General features: G+C 37.5%; 1 protein-coding gene across 3 annotated transcripts in view; it reads left to right on the top strand.

Annotated features, from left to right (window-relative positions):
• The window catches only part of CADM2 (cell adhesion molecule 2), a 607,683-nt gene that overhangs the window by 551,378 nt on the left and 29,702 nt on the right, over window positions 1-26,603 (top strand). For 2 of the 3 annotated variants that reach the window (XM_032678663.1, XM_032678664.1), the window contains one exon: window positions 5,494-5,613. The exons of the other annotated variant lie outside the window; for it this stretch is intronic. In XM_032678663.1, coding sequence (XP_032534554.1) covers window positions 5,494-5,613 — 120 coding nt within the window. The remainder of the gene's footprint in view (window positions 1-5,493; window positions 5,614-26,603) is intronic. 3 annotated transcript variants of the gene reach the window in all.

Here is a 26,603-nt window from a genome sequence, read left to right as displayed (position 1 = left end):
GATGACACCATACTGCCAGTACTAAGTACTAATGTTGAAATAGGCTTTGTTCTTTTGAGTTATATTCTTAAACTTTCTAAGGACAGAATTTGGTCCAGGGATGTGCAGATTCCAATTTTTAGTTGCCTCTTTGAAAACAGATGGAAATAGTCTTTTTTTTACTGTAACTTAAAATACTTCCTCCTGCTTCGTTTGCTACTGAAACCTATTGCTTTTGAAATGGGAGGAAAAGAAAACAAAGAAACAAACCACAAACCAACCACCAAGCCATAAAACTTTCTATAAGAAGAGAAGGCTATTGTTCTTACCACTTCCTAACTCAGGAAGAAAGAAAAGCAGGATTAAAATTGTAGTATCTCCTAGCACTTGGGGTTTTTTCTCTGTCATGACTGTGCAACTAAATTATGTTTAATGAAACTTTAATGAAATGTCTCACATCTTCTAACATGTAGTATCATCTACAGGCCCATGAAATGTCTTACAACCATGGGGCTATGTGAATTTATTTTATTTTCCTTCTAGGCTGCCTAGCCATTTTAGCCCAGCTGTATGTCTTGCGATATGAACTCATTCACCAGAAGTCTCTCATGCTATAACTAGTGATATAGATCTACATGGAGCTTTTGTTAAAAGGATTTGGATATTTTTAATGACATCTGATTTGCTAGCAAAAATGTCAAGCACATAATTGCCATTTCAGAGCTTCATAAATCTGAATCAATTACTAAAAAGAACCCCTTGACCTCATGTCCATGAGCGTTCAGGATCATTCAGTCTAAGTGCTAAGGAGCTATTGGCACATGATATTCAAGCTGAATGATCCTTTTGTTCAATCCCGTTTTCTTAGAATAAGGGTAAGTGCAGCTCCCTTTGAATTTAAAACCTTGCTAAATTATTTAGTGCTACATACCACAGACTGATTAAATTTTGCACAGAGTAGTGAGATTGTTTCCCAGGTAGGTCATCACTCAGTTCAGTTTACCACTTAAAATTTCTTTCTTTCTCAGTCAAAATACAGCAAGGGCCATCCATCATTATCACTCTGTCCTTTAATTTTTCTGTCAGCCTTTGTCAAGCTTGAAACAAAAGCCTTTACATTTTTATCAAGTTCAGCTATTGTTGTCTAATTTGTGCTCAGTCACGTCAAAATATCAGTTGTGTTTTTACCAAAAGAAGTCAAATATTTTCAATAGGTCAGATCTATCTTTCACATAAGCCTGCTAAACCAAACAGAACCATTTCTCATTTCTTTGGAGATGGGGAGTAAAAATGCTTAAGGCCAAATCGGCAGTGAGAGTAAATTGTCCAGGCTCCCTGCACTTAAATGGATGAATGTCTTCTGCCTTAGTAAGAGGAATGTGGCATCAATTCAAGAAAGGAGGCAAACAGGAAATTTTGATCAGGCACAGCTTGACACTGTTTCAAGCTGATCTTGTACAACATTATTCTGCCAGGCGTTGTGTGCTCCTCCTTTTTCCTCTATCCACTTGAGATCAAACCTCCAAAAAACATGGTCAGGAACCCATATTTTTTGTTAAAAATCCCGTTCAGGTCTTACCTGTATAACCTATGGGAGCATAAGTGAAAAAGAGTTGGGACTGGAGTCAGTAAGTCCCCTTGGCATGAAGGTCAACCCCTTTTCTATTTCCAACAACTTCCATGGAAACAATTAGTTCTCCGTGAATTGTTTGTATTGCAGAGCTAGCAAGGTTTTGAAATTAATACCAACTTAAATACATTATTGGATTTCTGGCTGAATATCTGTCTGTCAACAGACATCCAGTTTAGAAGTGAGCTTTCAAAATTAATGGTGACAATTACTGCTTGACTTCTAGATCTTTGAGCATGGCTTTTCCATCTTCTTTGACTCCCCATCTGCAAAATATAGCTATTTTCTGCTTCACAGGAGGCTAGGGATTAATACCTTAGTATTATTGAAATAGCAATCTCGTGCAGTGATTTGGGTATGGCTACTTGAATTAAAAAGTTCCACTCTATGAGGTCTCTTGGTCATAATGATCCTTGGTGTTTAGTGGCATGAGAGGCATAAACAAAAATTTGCTTTCAGCTGAACATTGTGTACAACCAGATTCAGAAATTGCAAGACAAGGAAATGGAATTTTCACTCTGACACAGGTTTCTTGGGCAGAAATCTGCAAATCCATTCTGTTAAGATCCTTCTTGACAGAAAGCTCAAGAGGACAAATCTTCATAGTCCCTTTGATAGCATGTTTTTGAGCAGCTGCCAGCAGGGAGCTCTGGATAACATAATGTGTGCCTCACTAGTGATGTAAGATAGCTCTGCCCCGCATTAAAGAAAAAAAAATAAAATAAAAAAAAGTCCTGCAGGACTAGAAACAGGTCAAATTGTCATTCCCTTTTCTGACATGAAAAAGAAGCAGCACACCCTCTATGAAACACAGTGATCCAGATGCCTTAATCAGAAGCCTGTGCTGTTAAGTATCACTTCTTACCTGTAGTCTGTCTGATTTTGGGAACTTCTGAACCTGCAATACTGAGAGGGGAGACTGAGGACCACTGTACATTACTTCTGTTTTTTTCTAAAGCATTTTCCAGGGAAAGGCAAAGTTTTCATGAGAATCCATAAGTTTTGGAAGGACTGATAGGAGCCTTTCTGTCAGACTCGATAGGACTGAGGGGCCCCATCTACATAAGAGGGGCTCAGGTGCTTTTCAGAGTGCTGTGCCTGGATTTGGGCTGTCCAAAACAAGACTTAAGGATGAGATATGGTCCAAGAGTTCCAAAATGTGTCATCTGTGTACTTTGCACATTCCTGTTGCAGACTCTCACAGCATTAATGGAGCAAATCCCCCGGGCAGAGCCTCGAACCTGGGCAGGCATGAACCAGACATTTCTAGAGCCCAGAGCAGACTCAGATTTCATTGCTCGGGCAGTGTAGTGCTCCTCAGGCTGCTGATTCCTTGCTCCTCTCTTGTACTGTGGTCTTTAAGAGCAAATCTTTAGAATTCTGTGAGCAAAGCAGACCAACTGTAACCATTTACACAGAGAATTTCACCTTACTCTGCAAAGGAAGAAACAAAGCGAATGTTATTCCTTCTATTTACATTTCTTTTGAGAACATATGTTTTTCTTTGAGGCTTCTGGCAAGCTGCCATTTTGATGTTTGGCATCAGAGTTTATGACTTTGGTCAGAAACTAATTTCTGCAAAAGTTTTCATTATTCTTGACCTGATGAGAGAAGATGGATTTAACACATCTGTATTAAAACGCTGATATTATATTCTAGTTCTTGTTAACTTGAATTTTTCCTAGATAGCCTTTCATTTAAAATGAGAAATCTTGTTGGAAATGCTTCAATCAGAAGAGAAACCAGAAAGCAATCAAATTCTAAGTTTACCAGTCACTCATGTAAGCTATTATTTGGTAAAATAGGTAGGCAGTGTGTTTGCAGAACAGATAGCACTGCCATAAAACCCTAACTTGCCATTGCAGAGTCTCAAGTAAATGGCATATTCAAGAAAGATAATTAATGGAACCATAAGTCGCACTAATTAGGTTTTACATACAAGAATGATTTGTAAAGCTTTCTTAGTAAACAAGGCTTTGCTCTTCTTATGAAGTAGGTGGGTTTTTTTCTGTTTGATTTCATTTTTAGCAGATACTTATCAGGGAAGGAGTTTCCCTTTATGAGAAGAAATTGCATAGATCAGTACATGTGACATGTCTCTTTTTAACATGTTAATTTATTTCTAATGCTTGTTATACTCAGTTCTGTTTAATTATTGTGGTACTCACACTCCAGGTAATATTATCATTTTTCCTGGTGATTAATGTGGCTACACTGAGGGAGTTTCTAAAAGCCTGTTCTAATTTTTCTGGCCTGAAAATATTTTGTACTGAGAAATAGATTAAATATCAGTGTACAACAGATGAAAGAGGGATCTTGTGCTGTTTTCTGAAGGCTTCAGAAGTGGAAAATCCCAGAAGTGTAGATTCCAGAGGCTATACTGCTGGTGTTTATCAAAACTAGAGGAATACAGAAAATTTTAGGTGACTTATAGATGTTAACTAACAAGGAGATTTTTAAAGTTGCAAAATAATCTGTCGTCCAGTATGAAAATAAGGTAAGTATGCTACTTTGAGGTCTTGAAAGAGTAATTATGGAATGCTGAACACAAGGACCCTGTGTCTGGAGTGTGTTCTGTAGGGCCCAATACTGAAAAGCTCTGAGCTACTTCAGCTTCCATTGATTTCAGTCAGAATTGATGGTACTCAGAGACCAATTGCATTTCTTTCCACAGCAAGGGAAGACAGATTGTGGGTCAGATTTTGGCTCTTTTATTGCACTGAATAGCACACTTCAGAAATATTTTCACTGAAATCAGTATGGAATGGGTTACTCACCATCAGCTGCCAAGAAACGAGTCCTTTCCTTTTAAACCTGCGATATAAATAATCTGAAAAATGTCAGATGCTTTTTATGTCTTCATGGAAGTGCTTTTCTTTGGTTCTCTTCAGGGCTTTTGTTTGTTTGTTCTTTAAAAGCTGCAATCACCTTATAAGCAAAGTCCTATTGGTCTTTATTGCTTTTGGCAGTGTAATCAAAGGATTTTCTCTCTGTACATCTGGTTATGTTCTGCCCTGTACTGGAGCATTTTGCAACACATATTGTTGGTTCCTCTGCAGTGAAGCAGTGGTGCCCCCAAGCCTGGCACACCTGCACTTGATCAAGAGCTGAAGGGTTTTGTAGGACTGTCATCATCAGGGCTATGTATTTTTTCTGACTTGCAAGCACGGGTTTGTTAATAGCAATATTATTAGAATTTTCTGATTTCTAGTTTGAAGCTGCTTTAGAGGAATACTGATGTGTGTGCTAACAATAAATTGTGTTAAGGATGACTGAAAGATGAATGTACCTGCTGATTAGGGTAAAGATTTTGAAATATACTCTACTCTGGATCTTAGCAGACAACTGTGTCTTAATCAAATGTGTGAGAAGAAGAAAAGCAATCCGGAAAAAGCAACTCTTATAGTTAGTAGCATTTTCTCCCCTTTTTCCCTCCATTGAGTCTGTCTGAAAGTGGGTGTTTTAACATACAGCCATTTCTCGTTAACATGTGTGTGTTTATTTTAGCATGATGGTGTTTTTTTCATCTCCCACTCTGACACAGCATGTTTCATCTGTGTATGGTTTCTACTATATGAGGCATTTAAAATGGCTCAGTGAAGAAATGGATTCTTGTCACTTAAACCATCACTCTCTAGATCTGTGGAAGCTCGGTCATTTTAACAGAGTTTTAAATTCCATATGCTCAAAGATTGACTAAAAAATTGAGAGTGATAAATGTCAAGAATTTAAAGGTACTCTGTTGTACCCATAATAATTTATGTTAATCATGTTTTAATTTAGTCATTTTCAACATTCTTGTATTTACAAATTAAACCGCTGTTATGGTTCTCCTTTGTTTGCATGATATGATTTTATTTTATATTTTTTTTTCCACTCACCAGATGTTTTCAACACTTTGCTTCCCACTACTGTCATCCCCTCCCTTACCACTGCAACAGTCACAACCACTGTAGCCTTAACAGCCAGCACAACCACCTCGGCAACAGCCACCAGCATCAGAGGTACAGTATACTTCTTTGTTATGGCCTGGAAAACACATTACAAATAGGAAATTTTAGGTTTTGTTTCTAAGAAGAGTAGATATTGCTAAAGAGAGGGTTCAAACATTTTAATTCAATGTATACTGTATATCTTTAATGGAATAAGCACCAGGATTGTACACGGTTAAGAAAGATTTCATATGACCTTGAATATTTTCATTGCTCTAGCAGTGTGTATGTGAACTTTGACAGGATGCTTAAATTATTTGTATAGATTTGCATTTAATTTTTTTAAGGTTAGTAAATTAACTTTAATGTAAAATGCAAGCAAGCTATTTTTAAATAAACTTGACCTTTTAAGAGTGGTTATTTTGGGTGCTACCATTTAAAACAAGATAGGTGCCTCAGCACTGGAATTTCTGTTGATGCAATCTTGCTTGATATCAGAGGCATTGCATTACATCACCCTTGTTGGTCTTTTACAGTTTAAGGTATTCCTAAATTAGGGGTGTTGTTATCTCACCAGAACTAGAGTAAGTAAGCTGAAATTTCTCTCTCCCCTCCGTGTCCCCATCCTGTTGGGTTTTTGTCTGTTATAGCTTTTCAAATGTTTCTAGTAATGCTTCATTTCTTTATGTGCAAAATATAAAGGTTAATTTTACTCTTTTATTCAGCAACTGATCAGATAACTTGTTAAATAGGGAAGATGTGTGTGCAAGGTTTCACAGATTATCATCTTCTGGGTAGCTACGAATCTCTCACAGTAAATGAAATGGCAGAAGTTTTCTATGTGGTCTCTTGAAAGCTTTCATTGCACAAAGGGAGAGGAAATAATATTCATTTACCACACTGCAGCTGTTCACATGATGAAGTACAACTAGGCCAGCCAGGAAAGTTAAGACAGAGTCATGCAATCTTTTCTTTCTGGAAATGTTGTTACGAGTCAGTTGTAGTGACCTAACTTGCAAGAAGAAGCTGAGCTAATTTGCAAGTCCATTGTATAAAGATTATGATAGTATCAGTTCACTCAACTTCTTCCTCCTTAGTGTATTGGTATTTTAATATTGTGGCCTTCATGAATAAACTGACATCAAACCTGAAATTGCATTTTTTAAGCTCTAGTACTGCTTTTAATCTAAAACGTATTGTTGTTTCAGTGAAAAAGAGAACAAGTGCTATAGTAATCCCTTTCCTCCAGAAAAAAGGGGATAGACCATGGAAAATAGTCCCGTGCTCATGGGTCTGAGTGGTTGCAAGAACATTTCCTGAGAAGAAACAGAATGACAGGAATTATCATGTCTTTCTAAGAGAGTGGTTTGTGTCAAGCACCAGAAACTTGCCAGCTTTCTGAGGGTTCACGTACTGGAAGGATAAAGTTCTTGGTGTGCTGTGCTGGTTTCTTCTGTCCTTTATGAATTGTTTTGTTCTGTTTGTTTTGTGGTCATAACTAAACCATGTCACCATTGTGATCGTATATGTAATGTATTCATGTTTTTAAGGCACTGTCTTACCTCCTACGTGAGGTTTAGGGCCTCATTTTCCTTTACTATGAAGCGTTCATTTTTATCATTTGTGTGCCCAGCACCAAGAGGAAGATCAGAAACAGGAGAACTCTCTTCTAAGCCTCAACTCTTAACACATATGAGAATGCATGTCATTTGATGCCACAGTTACAAAGAGATGCTGCTTTGAGGGAGAGTCCAGGAAGGACACTGAGGTGCTAGAGCAGGTCCAGAGAAGGGCAACGAGGCTGGGGAAGGGACTCAAGCACAAGTCCTATAAGGAGAGACTGAAGGAGCTGGGGTTGTTCAACCTGGAGAAGAGGAGGCTCAGGGGCAACCTCATTACTCTCTACAACTCCCTGACAGGAGGCTGTAGCCAGGTGGGGGTTGGTTTCTTCTCCCAGGCAACTCTCAGCAAGACAAGAGGGCTCAGTCTCAAGCTGTGCCAGAGGAGGTTTAGGTTGGATATTAGAAAGAATTTCTTTACAGAGGGGGTGGTCAGACATTGGAATGGGCTGCTCAGGGAAGTGGTGGATTCTCCGTCCCTGGAGATTTTTAAAAAGAGACTGGATGTGGCATCAGTGCCATGGTCTAGTAACCACAGCAGGGTTAGATCAAGGGTTGGACTTGATGATCTCGAAGGTCCCTTCCAACCCAGCTGATTCTATGATTCTATGAAATATGGGTAAAGGTGATCAATGGCTAAAACATGAGCACTCGCTTTTCCCAGCAAAATGACTGAGAAGGTGAAACCACTTCAGCCTCAAGGAATTGGTAGTTACGGTCTCTTGGGCAGATAAGCAAAAGGACAAATGAGTGTGGGAAGTCTGTTTCCTGAAAAGCTTGTATTGAAGGGAAAATCTATCCCAATGCAGAGGAAAAGACAGGACATGTGTAATAAACTAAATGAAGTTGTTTATCTAACAATCTGAGAAATCAAACACCATGAAAACGTCAAAACAAGAGGTTGCTGTAAACATAAATCATAGAGTAGATCGGTGTGGAAGAAACAGGAGACCGGGCATAAAACCAGGTGCAAAATGAAACTAGCAAGTTGTGGGAAATGTAACAGAACAAAAGTGTTTAAAAATACGCTAGATAAAAGACAAAAATGAAGAAATTTAGTGATCCTATTGATGAATGATGAGGACAAGGCTGAAACAATTGGTGTTTTATCCAACAATGGATGACAACTAGAGCGCTATTTCTACCAGGGGGGTCACACTGAAAAATGACCACAAATAGAGATCAAAAAACAAGGACAGAAAATTTAAAGATATGTTCTGAAAAGAAGCTGAAGGCATCAGTTTGTTTGGTTTTGCTTTTGAAAAAGAAGTCAATATGACTCTGATGAAGAGTTATTTTCCAAGTTCAATGGGGAAAACGAATCCCCTTATTTAGTGGCAAAGGCATTTAGTGGAGACACTTTGTAAATAGACAGGAGGCAGTGACTCTGATGTAGCTATTTAAGTTCTATGACTTCCTTCGTCCTGGCTTTCATTAAAAGTGCTTGATTCCCATGGCAGAGAGAAATGGACAGGATGCTCTCCTTAGGTCCCTTCATCTCCTTTCTCAGACCCATAAAACAAATAATGTTTGCAAACTTACAGTGACTGCTGTGAAGGCAGAGTTCTTCTATCCTGAAATACTAGACTGAACCTTGTCTAGATTGTCAGAACACTTCCACAGCAGAGGTACAAATGGCACAAGAACCATTTTGGAGAGGGGCAGATTTTCAATTGTATCTGTTGTTGGCTGAGCAAAAAGTACTACATAAACATACTTTCCTTTGACACTTCATCCTATTCCAGTGAGATTTTTGACATGAAGGAATATATAAGGACATTAAACTGAGAAACTATTCATATATTCTCAACCTTCAAAACTATTTTTTTTGTTGTTGGAAGCAGCATTTCTCTTTGTCTTATGTTATTGGATATACCTTAAAGAAACAGAAGTTTGCCCCAGATCATAGGGTAGTGTATCTATTTAGTAATATCTTTGAACTGGATTTCCAATAGCTGACATAATAAACTTGATAGACAGATTTCACTAATTCTGTTCTAAAATTATCACTTCATACTTAAGAATCACCTCAGGTAAATTTTACAAGACATTCCTCTATTCTGCAGGACTTTTACACAGTCCACTTTGAGAATATGTTACTCCACATCCAGTCACAGGAATATGATACAGAATATAAAGAGGCAAGAGAATCTGTAAATCTAAGGCATTTTGCATTATGGTGATTGTACCTCCTCATTACCAAAAGCCTGAATTAATGGGGAAAAAAATTCTCCAAAAGTCATCAGTTAATTCTGGAACCGTGTGATCCATTGCTGTCTTAATTTGCATGGCATTTAGTAAACAGCATGAAAAAAGCTACTGATCCAGTTGGATGACAGCATGATAATTCCTAAACTTCCTATTCAGTCAAACTTTTCACTTTCTCAGACACACGTATGCTTGCCTTTGTGCTCAGTCCTTCAGGAATTAATTATTCTTTTACTGGTACATTACCTACTAACTCAAAAAATCTAAACATAATTTGATGCCAGTGAAGAGTGTTGCCCTTTATATATTTGTCAAGGGTATCTTAAAGCCTAATAACCGTGATGAGGAATGTACGACAAAATGAGAATAAAATGTATGAGAAGAAACAAATCTGGAGGACTGCTGAAAGAATAATTATACACTGTGTGAGTAGTTGTCTTTCTATCAGATTTATGTAATGTTATTTGTGAAAGCTGTGCATGGATCCATGATATTTTTCCCTTTTATGACTGGAAAGAGGCACAGGAGGATTGTGGATTTGCTCCTAATAGTGAAATAAGGGATGCCTCCACTGGAGAAATTCTTTGTTAGTATAAAGTTAATTTAGATGATGCCATTCCAATGCTTCAAAGTCCTGTAGGTGGAGAGGGCATGTGATTAACAGGCCAGGAGAAGCCACCTCAAATCAGAATAGCTCTGTGTTTCTGGATTCACAGAGGTAAAAAAGCTTGTGTACACAAATGTACATAAAACCCTCCCACAGGCTGGCATTATGTTAATCACCCACACACAAACAGAACAATTTTTCTTTTTATTTAAGTACTATTCCTGACAAGAACGGGGTGGGGGGAGGAAATCCAAAGAGGTTATAAAACTTGTTTATTTTGACTTCTTATTGAAATCTCACCAACAGCTCCAAAATAGGTGCAAAATTAACTTTGCAAGAATATCCCAAGCTCAAAAGATAGATCCACTCTGTTCATTGTACATATCAGAGTGATTCAGCCTCAGCTGACTCACTTGTATAATGACTGTACCAGAATGTTTAAAGCTTTATATAGAAATGCCTAAAAGCATCTCCAGAAGTTGTTGTGTACAGCAGAGACATGATGCTGCTCCCAGGCAGCTGCACTGTGAAGTTCAAGAGTTTATTTGTCAGGGTGACCACAAAGCCAGCAAATGTACACATTTATATGTGAATGAAATCCCTGCTTTATTAGAACCCACTTTGCTTTTATTGGCTTTGGCTCTGGTATAAAATAAAGATTTCTTAAAGGAGATCTGTGGAGCTAAATTTAGAAGAAGAGTTTATGGTGGTTTAAGGAAGAGTCTGAGGATGTAATAATTTTGAAAACTATTGTGACTTTAGTTTGTGAATGTTTCTGTTTAATAGCATAAAAGTCAACCATCTTAGCTAAAAAATTACATTGCTTTCTTATTTCCTATTTTTACCTTGAAGTCTATATTAAGAAATAAGACCAAACCCTACTAGAATAACTATTTCTTTATGGCTTAAATGCAGAAACTGTTTGGACAGTACTTGTAGCCCTCATATACTTTTCCTATCCAAAAATGCTAAACATTGCCAGTTCTTTCCGTGGGATTTCATTTTTCTTTCACATAATCTGATTCACATAACTTGGCACTTTGAGATATTGACAAAGAAAGACACAGCAAAGCAAGGATAAGCTGTAGAATATGTGAGGGGCAAGGGAGATAAGGGCAGACTTGTACCTTAAATATAGTTGTGTATGCTTACTTGCATTCAACTGTGGTAACAAACATAATGGCTGTCTAACACTAAAAGCAGTTTCCTATGACAGAAGCCAAATGCTTCTGTAGCAGTAACATGAAACCTAATTTGTGTTTAGTTTTATTCAAGCTGGGGAAGAAAATTACAACTTTCTGGGTTTTGCTTCTTTCTCCCTGCTTTTACACCAGTCTCCTACCAGTGAATCCAGTGTCTAGATTTCTCGGGAGGCCAAACAATCTGAGATTCAAACCAACAATTCTTCAGATTTTTTTTTTTCCATTAGACATTCAAGCAAGCCTTTAGCACCACCTTTCAAGAATGGCCATTTCACGATTTTGTAATGATTTCTTTCATTACTGTTATTTTTCCATTCTGCTTGTTTCTCAGCTGTTTACATGATGCGTTAAATCACAATAAACCTAAGTTAGACCATCATGAAATCAGAAACCTATTTTACAAGCCTCTTTCCCTGAGGCTTGAAACTGGGCTGTCTCTGGTCAGAGCTGTTCCACAGGTGAAACATCTGCAGGCTACAGCTGAGGGGTAGCTGGAAAACCTTCCCTAGCATCTGCAGCCAGGGATGGAAAGCATCCTGTCATTCACTGGTGCTCGTATGGGCTAAATAGAGGAGACCAGGAAGAGAAATGGTGCCCAGTTTCCCAAGATTCACTACTAATGGGTGCAGAGAGGAGATGCAGGAGTGCAGCCCTGTCTGCTTCCTTTTCCATGTTCTCTCTGCTGCCAAGGGCTCTGACATTGGAAGAAAATACCACAGCTTTGTTTGTGCCTGGCCTCAGCTCATTAGCAGACACGTGGCTCCCTGGGCCAAGTCTTGGCTTCTCTGTAACCAGGAGGACAAACCCAAAGCAGAAACCCAGAGTGCCAGGCAAGCAGAGAGATGGCAAGATCTGAGAGTTGGTTTAAGATCGAATAGATGAATTTTTCTTTTTTTATATCAAAATATAGCTGTTGTGAACAGGACTTGGAGTTTCTTAAATTCTACCGCGATATTTTCATGAGGCTTCATAGCCCAAAGTGCCCATTTTAAGGGTAACAGAGTATTTGTTCCTTTTCCAAAGCAACATTTAATTTGGGTTTCATCCCACTGGCCAAGCTTCATGGTACAATTAATGCTGCAAATTCTCAGAGCTCACAAAATTAAGATCAACAGAGGAGATTGTAGCATCTGTTCTGCCTCAAAAAACTCTTTGGTTTTTAGATCTGATAGACAGAGAGCCAGGAAAAGCCTTCTTATAATATCATGTGGAAAAAAAAAATTAAACCCCTCTCTTCAGCCCCACACATCCAGAAACAAAACAAAACACAAAAAAAAAAAAAAAAAGCAAAACAAAACCAAAAAAAGCCCAACAAGGCAAAATAGACAAACAAACAAAACCAAAATAAAGCAGTTTCCTACTTTATTGGCTAGATTCCTACAGACTTCTAAGTATGTCCACAGAGAATTAGAATCATAACAAACAGTACATGCTTAGATGCATGGTGATCATGGACCAAAAACATACCAGCTCCAAGCAAGAGGCTCTACAAACATAGTCTGAAAATAACCTTTTCCTTTTTTTTTTATTTAAGTTAAGGCTAGGAATTTGGGGTGTTGGTACATCCATAGAAGATATCTTCCTGTGTCTTAGAGGAAATAAGACAACAGAGCACTAAGTGGCATCAGAATGTGGTTATGAAAGGAGGTATTTTTTCATGCAGTGTGAAACTAAATAAGAAAGTGCATTATTGCTACATGCTAAAAAATGGAAGTATCCTGATGTCTATTGTGAGCAGATCAAAATCAGAACCAAGTGTTTCTGTGTGGAATTCCCAGTTCTCAAGTACTTTTAAAAGATGTTTTTTAGTTGTACTATGAACCTAAGAGTAATCCTCCAGGCAACATGCACAGTTTTAAATCAGTCTAATCCCAAACAAAAATTCTGGCAACATGACCCACATGATGATAGTTAACTCAACAACCACGAAAAGTACTTGTGCTTTTCAATTTTTACCTTTTACAGACTTAAGGAAAGAACTGTGCCATTTAGAAAATGGCAATTTTCTCTGCTTAACAGCTATTATGATGTAAGATGAAAACTGTCGTCATTATTATATGTTATTTGGTCATATTATTCATGAAATGAGGCTGTTGCATTCTGGAACAAATAAAGATGGATTTCATAATCTGAATAGTTTGCCAAGTAAATGAATATCATAAATGAGACATAGATTACACTACAGGCATGCTGAATACATGAAAGAAAGTATCATAATATCATATATTAGGAACCTGCTCTTTGTGTCTGGAACAAATATTTCTAGTGCTAACAAATCCATCCAGCTGTCAGCTCGCAATAATGAAGTAGGCAACTTAAAAAGTACACAATGATTTCCAGCCTTGATGGATTATCACTTAACCCAAAATGCAACGCTGTACAGATAAGTATCACAATTGGTTGATGGTCTGATAAAGATTCCATTATACAGCTGAGCTCCAGAGAGGCTTCAGCAGTGCGTCAGGAATTCAAACATTCCTAACCTAAGCTCTGATCACACTGGGGCGGGTTTTTTTATTTTTTTTTTTTTGGTGCTGCGTATGAATTATGCAGTCTAACAGTCTCTATTGTGAGCTGGCAGTAGGAGAGATTTTCCAAATTAAGAGTCCCTTCCGCTGGAAGCGGGCTGTCTGCCTGCAAAGAGCATCCTTTGCTTGGAATTCATCCTGAGACTTTCCCTCGGGTGCCACAGTCTGGAGGGTCTTAGCACTCCTCAGCAGCTCAGCCTGCACATGTAACTAGCAGGGAAGCACAGCCCTTTGGAAAAAGTCCTTGGGAAGGACTGAAGTCATCAGTGTCACCACCTGTGTGCAAGGTGTAACATCAGAGTCAGTGTGTACTGAAGACTGAAACCATTTCCACCTGACCTTTAGCCAGTGGTGACCTCGTCGCAGTGATTTTCAACATTCAGACGTAAACAAGGCATGAAACCTCTATTATGTGTGCTAACTGTCTATTCAGGCTTAAAAGTCTTGTGACTTTCAAAATAACAATAATAATAATAATAATAATAATGTTACATGTTCATAGCTGCTGCTTTAAAAGCCAGAATTCCACTGGTTTCAAGGGACTTTTGGAATCAAGTATTTCCAGCTCTACAAGCAGTTTGGCTTGTAAATCGGTTAAATGAGTTTATCCCATTTACATGACAGGTAGTTTTGAGGTTTGGATGTACCTGGATTTTCCAGTCCAAAGAGAGACAGGCTGTTTTTATTGTATTGTCAGTGCTGCCTGCAGTGCCCCATAAGCTTGACAATGACCTGCAGATATGTGAAGTGCTTCTCTGCAGGAGAACAGGCTGTACTTTTCTCTCTTCCAAGTAAAACCTTACATATCCATAAGCCCATTAATTTTGAGTGGGACTATGTGTATGGGACTATATACTATTGGTATGCTATTCACAGATAAAATCTGTGATCTGCTAAGTCTAGAGGTACCTGCTGGGTCAGTTAGCCTAAATTTTTGTACGGTTTCCACTCTCATAGATCTACAAGGAGGCACAGAAACCTTTATTTTATTAGAGCATCCACCAGAACATATGTAGACTTAATTTAGGGCCTAAAGAAATGGGGAATCCACAATTCCCCTTGATGTTTCTCTTTGGCACTTAAATATCCTCATTGCAAGCTTGAGCCTTCTCAGTTAAATTTCTGTGAGGTTAACAACAGAAGACTGGTTCTTGTTAAACCATTCCCTGGTAAAAAGGCTTTACAATCCACATGTATTTTCTTCTCAAAGGTAAATATGTAGTGTAAGGAAGGCTATGAAAATAAGCTTCTAAATTTATTCTTAGACTTCAGTTGAAAGAATCGAGTCTATGATCTTTAGGATCTTGTTAAGACTTTTAGTTGCTTTGGTTTGTTTCAAAGGTGTTGTCAAGTGTATCTTCAGTTATGGGCTTAAGGGAAACATTGCATTTCTTAAAACAGGGAGAAAGATTAGAATAATAGTTTCTGTTGAATGAGTTTTGCTGTTGCTGTATTTGTATGAGATCGCAAGGCTAACAATTTTACTTTATTTAGAGAGATGTTTATGATATTTTAAAGACAATAGCAGCAAAACCTGATATCTTTGTGTTTGGGTTTTTTTTTTTTTTTATATTACTGTGTTAGGCAGATTTTGGCAAGTTCTGTTCTTCACTGTTAAAAGCAAAAGTATACAACTAAATATCGTTAGAGTTAACAACAAGGACAACTGAAGCAACTGTTCCATTGCCATGTGGGATGTTAAAAAAAAGACTGAAGCAGTGCCAAGTTCTAAAAATGAGGAAAGGACAGAAAAAAGAGAGAAAAATGCTTATAGTTTCAAATGCATTGCTAACACCTTTAATAAAAAATGCACGTCTTTCTCACTAACCAGTGAACTCAAGTCATCAACTGTGCCTTTGAAGCTGAAAAGATTACTCTCTCTGCCCTTCGTTTCTCTGACATTCCACTTGAAACACAGTTAATAACTTCCAGTGTGAGCTTCACAAAATGCAGAATTGATACTAATTGTATTAAATTTTTTTTGGATGAAAGATGACCTTGGTAAAACTTGAAGCTACAGCATTCCCCAGAACAATAAAATAAAAGCAAAATCTACAGAGAATGACTTTGGAGATTATTTAATCTGACCTATAAATTTTTGCATGTGAGGTTATTCAGATACCGAATACCAAAAAGGGTATTCTTAAGGTAATTTTTTATCTTTTTTTTTTTTTTTGAGCATTGAAATAAATTGCAAAATCACACCCCTAACCCATAAATCTTTTAAGGTCAGTATTCTGCTACAGTGTGGCCATCACACTGGGTGCAGAGAAGCAGAGTCAACACAGGCGAAGTGAAAAAAAGGTGAACGAAAATCAAATACCAATGTTTTAAAAGATTAGCTTAAAACACACCGTAAAAGGAACAAAGTGGGAGAGAAGTCTGGTTTGAAGTCTACAGTATCATAAATGGCTGTACCTAATCACAGCTGAGTCCATTTTTTTTGTTGTTGTTGTTGTAAAAAAATTGAGAAAAAGAGAGAATTACAAACTCATCTACTCTCAGAAATACAGGGTGGAAAACCTTATTCAATAGCACTTGACTCGCTGTTGGGCTGAGTATAAAAGACCGAAGGGGAAAGCAGAAATGGAAGTGACTGAAAAAAATGAAATTCTGAACCAACACAAGGAAGTACTTTTCACTCAAAGAGAAATACAATTTTTCAATAGCCTACTGAGCCTAGTTTGGAATTGGAGGCACTGGGGTCATTAAAGAAGAAGGGAGATACTATTCTGGAAGAACTGTGTTAACCAAGATGACTTGCAATGGGCTGAATGGCCTTTTCCCTTTCCCCAAATTTATGTTCTTTTTGAAAAACTTTGATTACAAGTCATCCTGCTGTGATTTAGATAGCATGAATTTGAAAAGAATGTATCAAATCCTTTCAATCAAGATGCTTGGGTTTCTTTCCAGTCTGAATTCTGCAAGCCTGTAATAGAAAACCATCAGTCAAGGGAAAGAAATATCAGGAGTAGCAATTTACGTTAATGTACAATTTCCTTTTCCACTGTAAAGAGCAAGAGACAAGGATCCCAGACAACAAAGGCCAGAATATAAATCTTTATGGGAATATGTCAAAAAAAAAAAAAAAAAAAAAAAATGGACTTTAGCATTGACTTCAGATCAGGTCCCTGGACATACTTGAGAGAAGCTAGCTTTTAAAACTATATTAATTGGTTAGAGAATGGGAACCTCATAGAAAATGAATATGCAAAGCCTTTCCAAATTTTAATTTTTTTTATGTAATTTTCAATACAGATCTAAAAGGAATATTTTTAACGTTTGAGTTTGACTCAATTACTGCCTCCAGTGCAGGAATCCTCTCTGCTACTGGGCTGAATTGCATTCTTAGGCACACTTTGAGATTCTTTGACACAATTACTGCCATCAATCCTGAACTTGTTTATCCCCTACAATGCAGTGTTGTTGCCGTGGATGCTGGGTTACTATTGTATGTGGACATCCATATGTCAGGTTGTCTGTTGTTTTGGGGGTTTTTTGGATAAGCTGTGTGTTTTAGAAAACAATAGCAGACCTGGGCTATTTAAGTTTTTAAGGGTTGTTTAATTCCAGAGCCCTATCCCTCCAGTTCATCTCTGAAGCATCTGTTCCAAATATTTCTGAAGTTAGTAACACTGAGAAGAAATTAGTCTTTTATTACAATCAGGTTGGATCTCCTCCACCACAAGACCTTGTGCCAAGTAATTTGTGAGGGGTTTTATAGATCCCAGTCCCTATGGGACTTTTTTGTTGTTGTTGTTGTTATCCTAAGTCCCTGTATTACAGCATGAGTGTGGGAAAGTGTGTTAATTGTTTTTGTGTAATGGAAATCTCCACCTTTTCACTGCCCCGTGCTTTTGAGTAGTATTCACTAATTCTTACCAAATCATTTCTGTGGAAAGATTTGCTGCAAATTCCTACTATGGCACTCAGAGATTTTAGTTTTGGTTTCCCATGAGGAATTTGCTTCTCTATATTTATTGTGAAATTCGAGGGGACTGTAGGATTTCTGCATAATTCTAAATCCCACTCAACCAAATAAACATTCAGGAGAATAATTCATACACAACAGAAATTCAGAGTAGTGTGGGGTTGCCTACCACATCATAATAAAATAGATGGGTTGCATGCAGTGTGAAACATCTTGCTCTTGTTATATTTGCAGTGTTACAGAGAAATTAAGAACATCATGAAAGTTCAAGGGGAGGAAACTTTTCCTTATGTTTTATAGGCAGTGCGTGCATGGACTTGTATATACTAACAGATTAAATAATGTACACAATAGTCAGTCTAAAACATTTTCTAATGTGTATGTTTTATTAAAAAAGTGATGAACTGTTAAGCTGTGTTCTGAAGACAGAACACAATGAGCAGATTCGGGGGCTTTGGATGCTAATGCTGCTCAAATATTTTTAGGGTTGGTTTTTTTTTTTTTACTTTTTTTACTGTTGAAAGTGTGTCTGAGTTGTCTTACGTTACAGTCTACTAACCCTGTTAGCCATTTTCCTGGTTCCTAATCTGAACTACTTTCAAAATCGTAACATATATAATGATTTTGTGAAAAATTCTCTAAATTGATGGTGGGTGGAGGCACATCAGCATTTGAGCTTAGTTCAGTATTCAAACACAAGCCTAAACCACAGGTTTGTATCTCAATGTAAATGAAAATTAAACCTGCTCAACAGTTAGCATGTGCTTTAAAGAGAGATCATACACACCACAGTCTCCATTCTTTTTGGGGTCATCTGATTTGGGTTTTGTAGCATTGGACATATCTTAAACCCTTCTTTCTCTCTCTTTTGACTTGATGACTACAAGAACAATGCTGCTAATTCTTCATGCTTTCAGAAACTTTAATGGAGAACCCAGAGGAAACTCTTAATTAGTATTTAAAATCAAAAGTGTCTAAAATTGAATGGGTGTGTGCTTGGCTAAACAGGGGAAGGCAACAGGAAAAAGCTGGATAATAGAAAAAAAATTAGTGGCTTCTTCTGTACATAGTAACCTCTCTAAGTTCCCCATTTTTGTCCATTTCCACCTTGTATTTCTCTTTCACACTTTTTGTTATTAGCATTCACTTTTTATTTATACCACTTTTATTATTGATTACCTGGTTTTAAAAAGGAAGTCATTTACTTGTGGAAGTATTGGGGATATGCCCATATTGTAATTGCCCTACTCATTCTGAGTTAAAATTGGAATTAATTAATCAAATTGAGAAGCAGATAAGAATGGTGGGTTTGTCTAGTTTGGAGAAAAAAAGGCTGACCTTGTTGGTTTTTACACCTTCCTGAGGAGGGAACATAGAGAGGGAGGTGCTGATTTCTTCTCCTTGGAATCCAGGATAGGAGGTGTGGGAACAGTTCAGGGCTGCACCAGGAAAGACTTAGATTGGACATTAGGAAATATTTCTTTGCCAAGAGAGTGGTCAAACACTGGAACAGGCTTCCTGGAGAGAGAGGTGGTCGATGCCCCATCCGTGTCAGTGTTTAAGAGGATTTGGACAATGCCCTTAATAAGATGCTTTACCTGCCAGGCCTGGAGCAGCCAGGCAGTTGAAGTAGATAATTGTTGTGGATCTCTTCCATCAAAACTTTTCCATTCTGTTCTATTCTGTTCTAATTTATTCAATTCATCCTTAGGATTTATATCATGTTAGCCATAGCAGATACCTGATGTTGCACTAGGACCTGCAAGCCTCCAGTTGAGATAGGTTCCTGAAAAGATCTAAGTTTTACATTTAATATCACACGTGAAAATCTAGGTCATCTTCTCTTCCAAATAAATTATAATCAAAGGATTCAAGTTATGAAAGAATATAATATAATTTTTTAAAAGGCACACAAACGTTTAGAAGTGTTACAGTTGTAGGTTTCCTCATCTGTTGCTGGATTCCTTCAGTATATGGCTTTTCAAAGCTTCAAAAAGCTATTTTAATTCTCTTTGTAAGGGTTGGAAGAGGGTCATTTGTACTGTGTTCAAAAGACTAACGTTGGAAAAGGGCAGTTATTTTAGCCATATTACAATATTAACAGTATGTTAAAAGGATGTCTTCTGGAAAGGGGAAAAATGAAAATGGCAGTCAGATATTCTCGGAGTTAGTCTTGGTCAGTTGAGAGTTCCAAAAATCAGCTTTATGAGTCCTGAACATCAATTAAAACCTTACTTCTAAATTCAGAGTTTGGTCAAAAATAACTATGGATGATTTCTTTATTAGTGAATGTAGTAAATGGAATTTTCCAAAATGATTATTGTAAGAATGAACACTCCTTTTCTGTCAAAAAACCCTTTTGTTTATTTGATTCGTAATGAATTGACCTATGTCAAGAAATTTATTCTTTCCATCAGTGGCTTATAATTTAAGATCCCAGTTTCATCCTCTGATATTTCATTAGCATTCATTACTCTATTTACATTGCATTGTGTCTTAGTGAAAGAAAAATACAGATAAAAACATAGAAATAAAACCGCGTAGTACTGAAAAATGTGGGGGTTTTTGAGACTGTGGCAGCAAGTGCCACAAAATACATGATGACCACTAACTGTTGAGAGGATGTGAAACTAATCCTGTCTGCATTCCACAGCTATTCTTTCAGCAATCAAAACGAAAATGATGTATCAGCAGCAGAGCTGTGCTGCATTGGAAGCACCACTTACATACATAGTAGGCAAAGGCACTGGAAAGAATGGGACCTGCAATCCAGCAGAGTGTTATTTAGTCTAAACTTTATAGGTGGTGTCTTTTTGACAAGCCTGTACTTAAAGCTTAAGAACTTTTCATCAGTTTTACCTGACATTAAACACCCATTATAACTACATATGAATTGAACTAGTTTGTGACTGTGTAATCACACAGGATATTCTCAACATTAACACTTTGCTAAGTGCTCTCCTGTGATAGGATTTCTTTGTCTTCTGGGCACATGACATTAATCGGGCTGCAGATAGTGGCCTGATCCTGCAGACTTGGGCACTTTGTGCAGAATGAGCAATCCCATGGAAATCAGGGAAGCTACATCTGTTTTTTAATTCAAATGCATGTGTGTCTTTAGGAGATTAGGAACATTTTTAACATTAGAGCTAAACCTCATTCTTTGAACTTTATTAAGTTTATTTGGAAGGTTGTGTAGAAGGCACTGTGACTTAGTCGTGCCCAAATATTCCATTAATTTGATTTTTTTTCAATTACTCATTGCATACTGAGACAAGTAGAACAAAAATGAGGGTTTTGGTTTGTTCTTTTTTCGTGGCACCCAGTCTGTGTTATTATAGATAAATAATTTTCATGATAAGGTTAAAGCATTTATATTGTTATGCACTTATCATGCATTTACTCTATTTGCTCATTTTATGTAACACTTCACAACTTTGATAAGGTGTTAATATTAAGATAAGACCCAATTTCTGTCTAAAGTGTCCACAGAACCTGCTTCAAAGAAAGAAAAAGTAATGGGACTTGAAATTTTTACTCATTTTCCAAGTATATATCTGAAAATCTGAAGTACCATAGTAGATAATGTTAAATAGTACTGCTACTAGACAGCAGTAGTACAATTGTATTTTTATGACAGAACTTTAAAACAAATTAAAACTATGTACTCATATGCTGAATCCCCATTCCCATTTCATCTTTTAAGTTCTGAGAGTGTTTAAAAAAAATGCATGGTTACCTTGCACTTCATATAACATTTGAAATCACTTTTATGATAAAATTAGGAAAGATTCATAATTTTCAGTGTCAGCGTATTTGTAGAAGTCTACCAGAAATTATGTATCTTTTTCCTTCACATATTAAAGGGGATCCCTCCCTATCCCTCCTGTCCAGTAGTTCTGTTTTCACAAGCCACTTGTAAAATAACTTGAGGCATTTACTGTGTCCAGTTCTGGGCCCCTCATCTCAGTTCAGGAAGGACATTGAGGTGCTGGAGCAGGTCCAGAGAAGGGCAACGAGGCTGGGGAAGGGACTGGAGCATAAGTCCTGTGAGGAGAGGCTGAGGGAGCTGGGGCTGTTCAGCCTGGAGAAGAGGAGGCTCAGGGCAGACCTCATCACCCTCTACAACTACCTGACAACTCTACAACTCCTGGCTGTAGCCAGGTGGGAGTTGGTCTCTTCTCCCAGTTGTCAGTAAAACAAGAGGGCTCGGTCTTAAGCTCTGCGGGGGGGAGGTTTAGGTTGGATATTAGGAAGAAATTCTTTACAGAGAGAGTGATCAGGCATTGGAATGGGCTGCTCAGGGAAGTGATGGATTCTCCATCCCTGGAGGTTTTTAAGATGAGACTGGATGTGGCATCAGTGCCATGGTCTGAGAATCACGGCAGGGGTGGATCAAGGGCTGGACTTGATGATCTCAGAGGTCTTTCCCAACCCAGCTGATTCTATGATTCTATGATTTCAAGACTACAAGGAGTACAAAAATCTTTCATTTGCTACCTGAAGTGGGATTAATTATTTCACCACAAGGAAACAAGCCATAGGGCCCTGGTTTGTCATGGACACAGTCAGTTGGCCCCACAGCACTCCTGCCTTTTGCTGAAGAGAAAGGACAGCTACCAAGCAGAGAGAGGAGGAGAAAGAGCTGGATTGTAACTTGCAGGGAGAGACCACTAGGCAAAAAAAACATGACCATTCTGGGCATGTGCCATTTAACTAAATTCGAAATTGCAATGCACAGTTACGGAAGCAACCTAGTGAAAGTATTAAAAGTGAAAACTAATTCAGCTCTACACACAGGAACAGTGAATGTGAGATCTGAAAGAGCTGATGATGATACTTTGCAAAGAGGTGTTGGATCGTTGCAGCAAGCTCTTCACCAACAAGTCAGGGTTCAGTGATGACACAGAAAGGCAGGAGAGAAGTAGAAACCCAAACAGAAATCATTGCCTTGTCCTTTCGTAAGTCTATGGCATCTCTTAAGGACTGCACCTTAGGGTGTACCTTACGTGCTTAATACTGCACCTCTGCTCTGGAAATCCTGCATGGAGTTCTGGCTATCCAGCAGGAAAAAGAAATATGATAGATATGGGGGGAAAAAAAAATGAGAAGGATGGCTGGTCTTTGAAAATGGTGTCTGTGCTAAGAGAGATTAAACAGACTAGCACTCTTCACCTTGGAAAAGAGATAGCTGGAGAGAGAGGTGGCAGCAGTTAAATTAAATTAGAAATGACATGAAAAAAGTGAATGATGTGAATACAGTCACTAATGCAGAAAGTTTCTAGGCTCTGGAGTTGAAAAATTGGTGAGTGAACAAGGGAAACTTTATGTATTCTATTTTTCATCTGGTTGTAAAGGAAATTGGACTAGATGGTGGTGTTTTCCTATCTAATACAGCCACTCCAATGTTCTCATATTGCTCTGCACAGGAAAAAAACTACAGATCTCATAGTCATCATCATTTAAATGAAGAAAAACATAACAACCTAAAACCATACCTTTAATTACTAGAAATAATAATCGTAAAAATCATTAAATCAAAATGGATCTTTCTAACTGTTGACTAAAATAATTGTAGACTTTGAGGGTGTTTTTGTTGCAATGTTAAGAACAAATAATTAAATATGTTAATTTAATAACCACAGATAAAAATAGTGAAAATTGCAAGATGATTAAATGACAACCATAATATTCCTCTACATTATTCCAGTTTTGTTAAACTAAATCGCCCAACAATATAATCTACTATTAAAACCTTACTGATGTACAGACAATGCAAATATACTGCTGCCCTTGTCAGAGTTCACATAGCACAGCAAACAAACATAGGTAAATATCATTAGATACAGATCTTACAAAATCAGACCGAGTCAGTAATGATTACACAAATCAATATTTCCAAGCACCACTGTGTCTTTTTTCTCATGAACTCATCTTTCAGAAATTTCTATTGACTTACAGCGTTTTTAAAAGAGGTTTCTATCATTTTGTGGCAAAGTGGGGTCTAGCAGGGAGAGACAAAGCCTGCTAGAGAAACGTCTTCATGCGACGTGAGAATGTTTTTGTCATCCTACCTAGCTCTACCTGGAAAATGGGGCTATTATTTCAGTACATTGTTTGGAACTCAACACCAAAGCCATAGCTCTCCTTATTGTCTGGTAAAGAGAAAAAAAAAAAGTTACAGTTTCAACTGGAGGTGGTCTTGCTATAAACCAGTAAAGCTAGATTTTTTTTTTCAGTAGTCCCTAATATTTTGAAGGATTATTTTTACAAAGTTACATTTTCCTGCCTGTGTAAAATTTAAAGACTAGGACAGGGCTAAATTTGAAGGGTTGCGAAAAATAGGAAATACTGGAACTTTTTGTCACTGAAAATAATTTTTTAAAGGTGCCGTGGTGTATTTTAATTAGGCCTCAACTCTGAAAACATAGAAGACAACTTATTATGCATGTACTCATAACAGTAAAGTATATTGTGCTTTCCTAAAAGATGCTTCTGAATAAAGTATGTTTTATTTTGGTGTTACAGAATTTGCAAATTTTTCCCCAAGTTTAAATTTTTCTTTGTAAATAAGCCAAATAAAATTCTAATGGTCACAAAGAAAACAGAGATGCTTGAGAGTGCAGCTTAATTCTCCCATTACTGACATAAATAATAGCGATATAACACATCTTAACAGAATGAATTACTAACTTAGATTCTTTATTGCCAAGTCTCGCAGTTTCAATGATATTATAAAATCATAAAAAAACAAGTTATGAGTTTTCCTCCTTCCAAATTATGCAAATAAAAATTACAGATGAAAAAGGCATTTACTCATCCTACAATATAATGTACTTTATCAGAAGAAAAATCAACAATACCATCTGATGAGAATGTTCATCAGATGTGACTCTTATTGCTATAAGGGAAAAAATAATTTTTCTCTATGGCCAGCTGCTGTGTGAGTTCAGTGGTAAAATAATTATCAAACTATTTGACAATGGCACTACTGGTATGTGTAAAGAAATACTGTCTGGGTGGCTCAAGGTTGTAATAGCAGTAATGGTTCCACAATTAACCAAAGTAATAGGGGAACCTAAAGAGCATCTGTTACAATAATGGTAGGAATAGGCAACATAAAGCATATAGAGAGGTAATACAAATTCAGATTTTATAGCCACAGATAAAAAAGCTGAAAATTGCAAGATGATTAAATCACAACTGTAACAACCTTCTACCTTAATCCAATGTAGCTAACCTAAATCTTCTAGCAGTATAATTTACTGCTAAAACCTTATTGATGCATATATGCTGCTATGCATATCAGAGTTCATTTACCACACCAAACATTGGTAAAACTTTTGGTACAGTTTTTGGAAAATTAGATTAAGTTGGTGATCATTAGACAAATCTAAATTTGAATGTAGTACCAATGAAGGCAAATTTATACGAGCATGGAGTACATTGTGAATAATTTATACAGATGCATTGGCTTTCCCACCAAAAATCCCCACATTTTTCAGTATTCAGAAGTTACAAAATCCATGAATGAAGCCGTAAAAATAGGAATTGTATGTAGTACATTAAAGAAAATAATTAATATAGTGGGTTTTGCTTGGGTTTTGATTTTGGTTTTGGTTTTTCTTTGGGAAAATATGCTGTTTCATTAGAGACTTTTTATTGATCTTTTTTTCTTCTGGTGATATGCATAAAGTTCAAGCTGATTTTCATATCCAGGCGTGCTCCCAGGAAGATCATGCAGCAAAGGTGATGCTGTGACCTGAGGTACATCACCAGAGCTCTTACAGCTTATTGTCTTGAAAGAGTAAATACCAGAAATTGGCACCCCACTGGAGCTGTGTTCTGCTTTTTTGGGCAAAGAGCAAGGAGAGTCATGCTGTCTCTAGGTCCCAGGTTGTAGCTGAGCAATGAAGATGCTGCAGTTGTTCTCATTTGTAGCATGCCTTGTTTGGTTTCTGCTCTTACTGAAGTGCCTGGTGTGAAACTCCAGCTGCTAAGAGGACACACATCCTGGTCAGTCCACCCAACCCCCTCTGATACACAGGCAGGAGAAAGAACACTTTTTTCACATCTAGTCATAAATCAGAAACACAGACTTTGGGCCCTGGAAGTTTAAAAGTGTCTGGATTTTACCTTTCTTTGTCAATACTCACCCATTCATGAGTGAGAGAAGAATTACTGGAAACAACTAAAGAGGCATCAATAGGTAGAAGTTAATAACCTCTGTAGACATTTTCATCCAAGTTACTTGGTTTTATATACCCTGAACAGGCTCCTTGCTACTTCACATCAGTAAAGACTGTCAAATAACAGCAGCTTACAGTGCTCAGGCTCTGTGAGTCTAACCTAGTAGCTCTATGTATAAAATATTGTGCATGTTGCATTGAATATATGAGGGAATATTCAGGCCTGGATTGTCTGGGGGAATTAAGGGTGGGTGGGTGAAGAAGGTATTGAGTTGATTCTTGGCCCATCCATTAAATACATCCCAATTACATCTCCTTGTGCTAAAGAAAATAAAAGGTCGTACTTGAGCTTAATGCAGTGCTACAACTGTCCTATGCAAGATGCTTGAAATACATTAAAGAATATATAGCAAATATATGTAACAGCACTTCTCTTCCACCAGATGATGCAGAGGAAGACTCTGCCCCCGTGTGTGTATTCAGGCAGTTGAACTGAGCATACACTCACTCTCAAGGCCTGGTTTTGTTCGCAATAGGGATGGTAAAGTTTCATTTCAGCAGAGGCTCTTGCCTGCTTCAGGCAAAAATTGGAATCCTGGCTTGGTCCCAGCAACTTGAAAAGAGTCTGATGCCTATACAAATATACATAATGGCAGTCTTAATCATTAGGAATTATGTTATTTTTCTGTTTCTCCAGTAGTGTTTCATAATGAATCAAAATGAGCTAGACGGTTCACTAGTAGTTTGAATGCTAATTAAATGGAGACCTTCAGCAGTT

Source organism: Chiroxiphia lanceolata, chromosome 2 (assembly GCF_009829145.1).
Source record: "Chiroxiphia lanceolata isolate bChiLan1 chromosome 2, bChiLan1.pri, whole genome shotgun sequence".
Lineage (NCBI taxonomy): Eukaryota > Metazoa > Chordata > Aves > Passeriformes > Pipridae > Chiroxiphia > Chiroxiphia lanceolata.
This window is presented reverse-complemented; position numbering and strand designations above follow the sequence as displayed.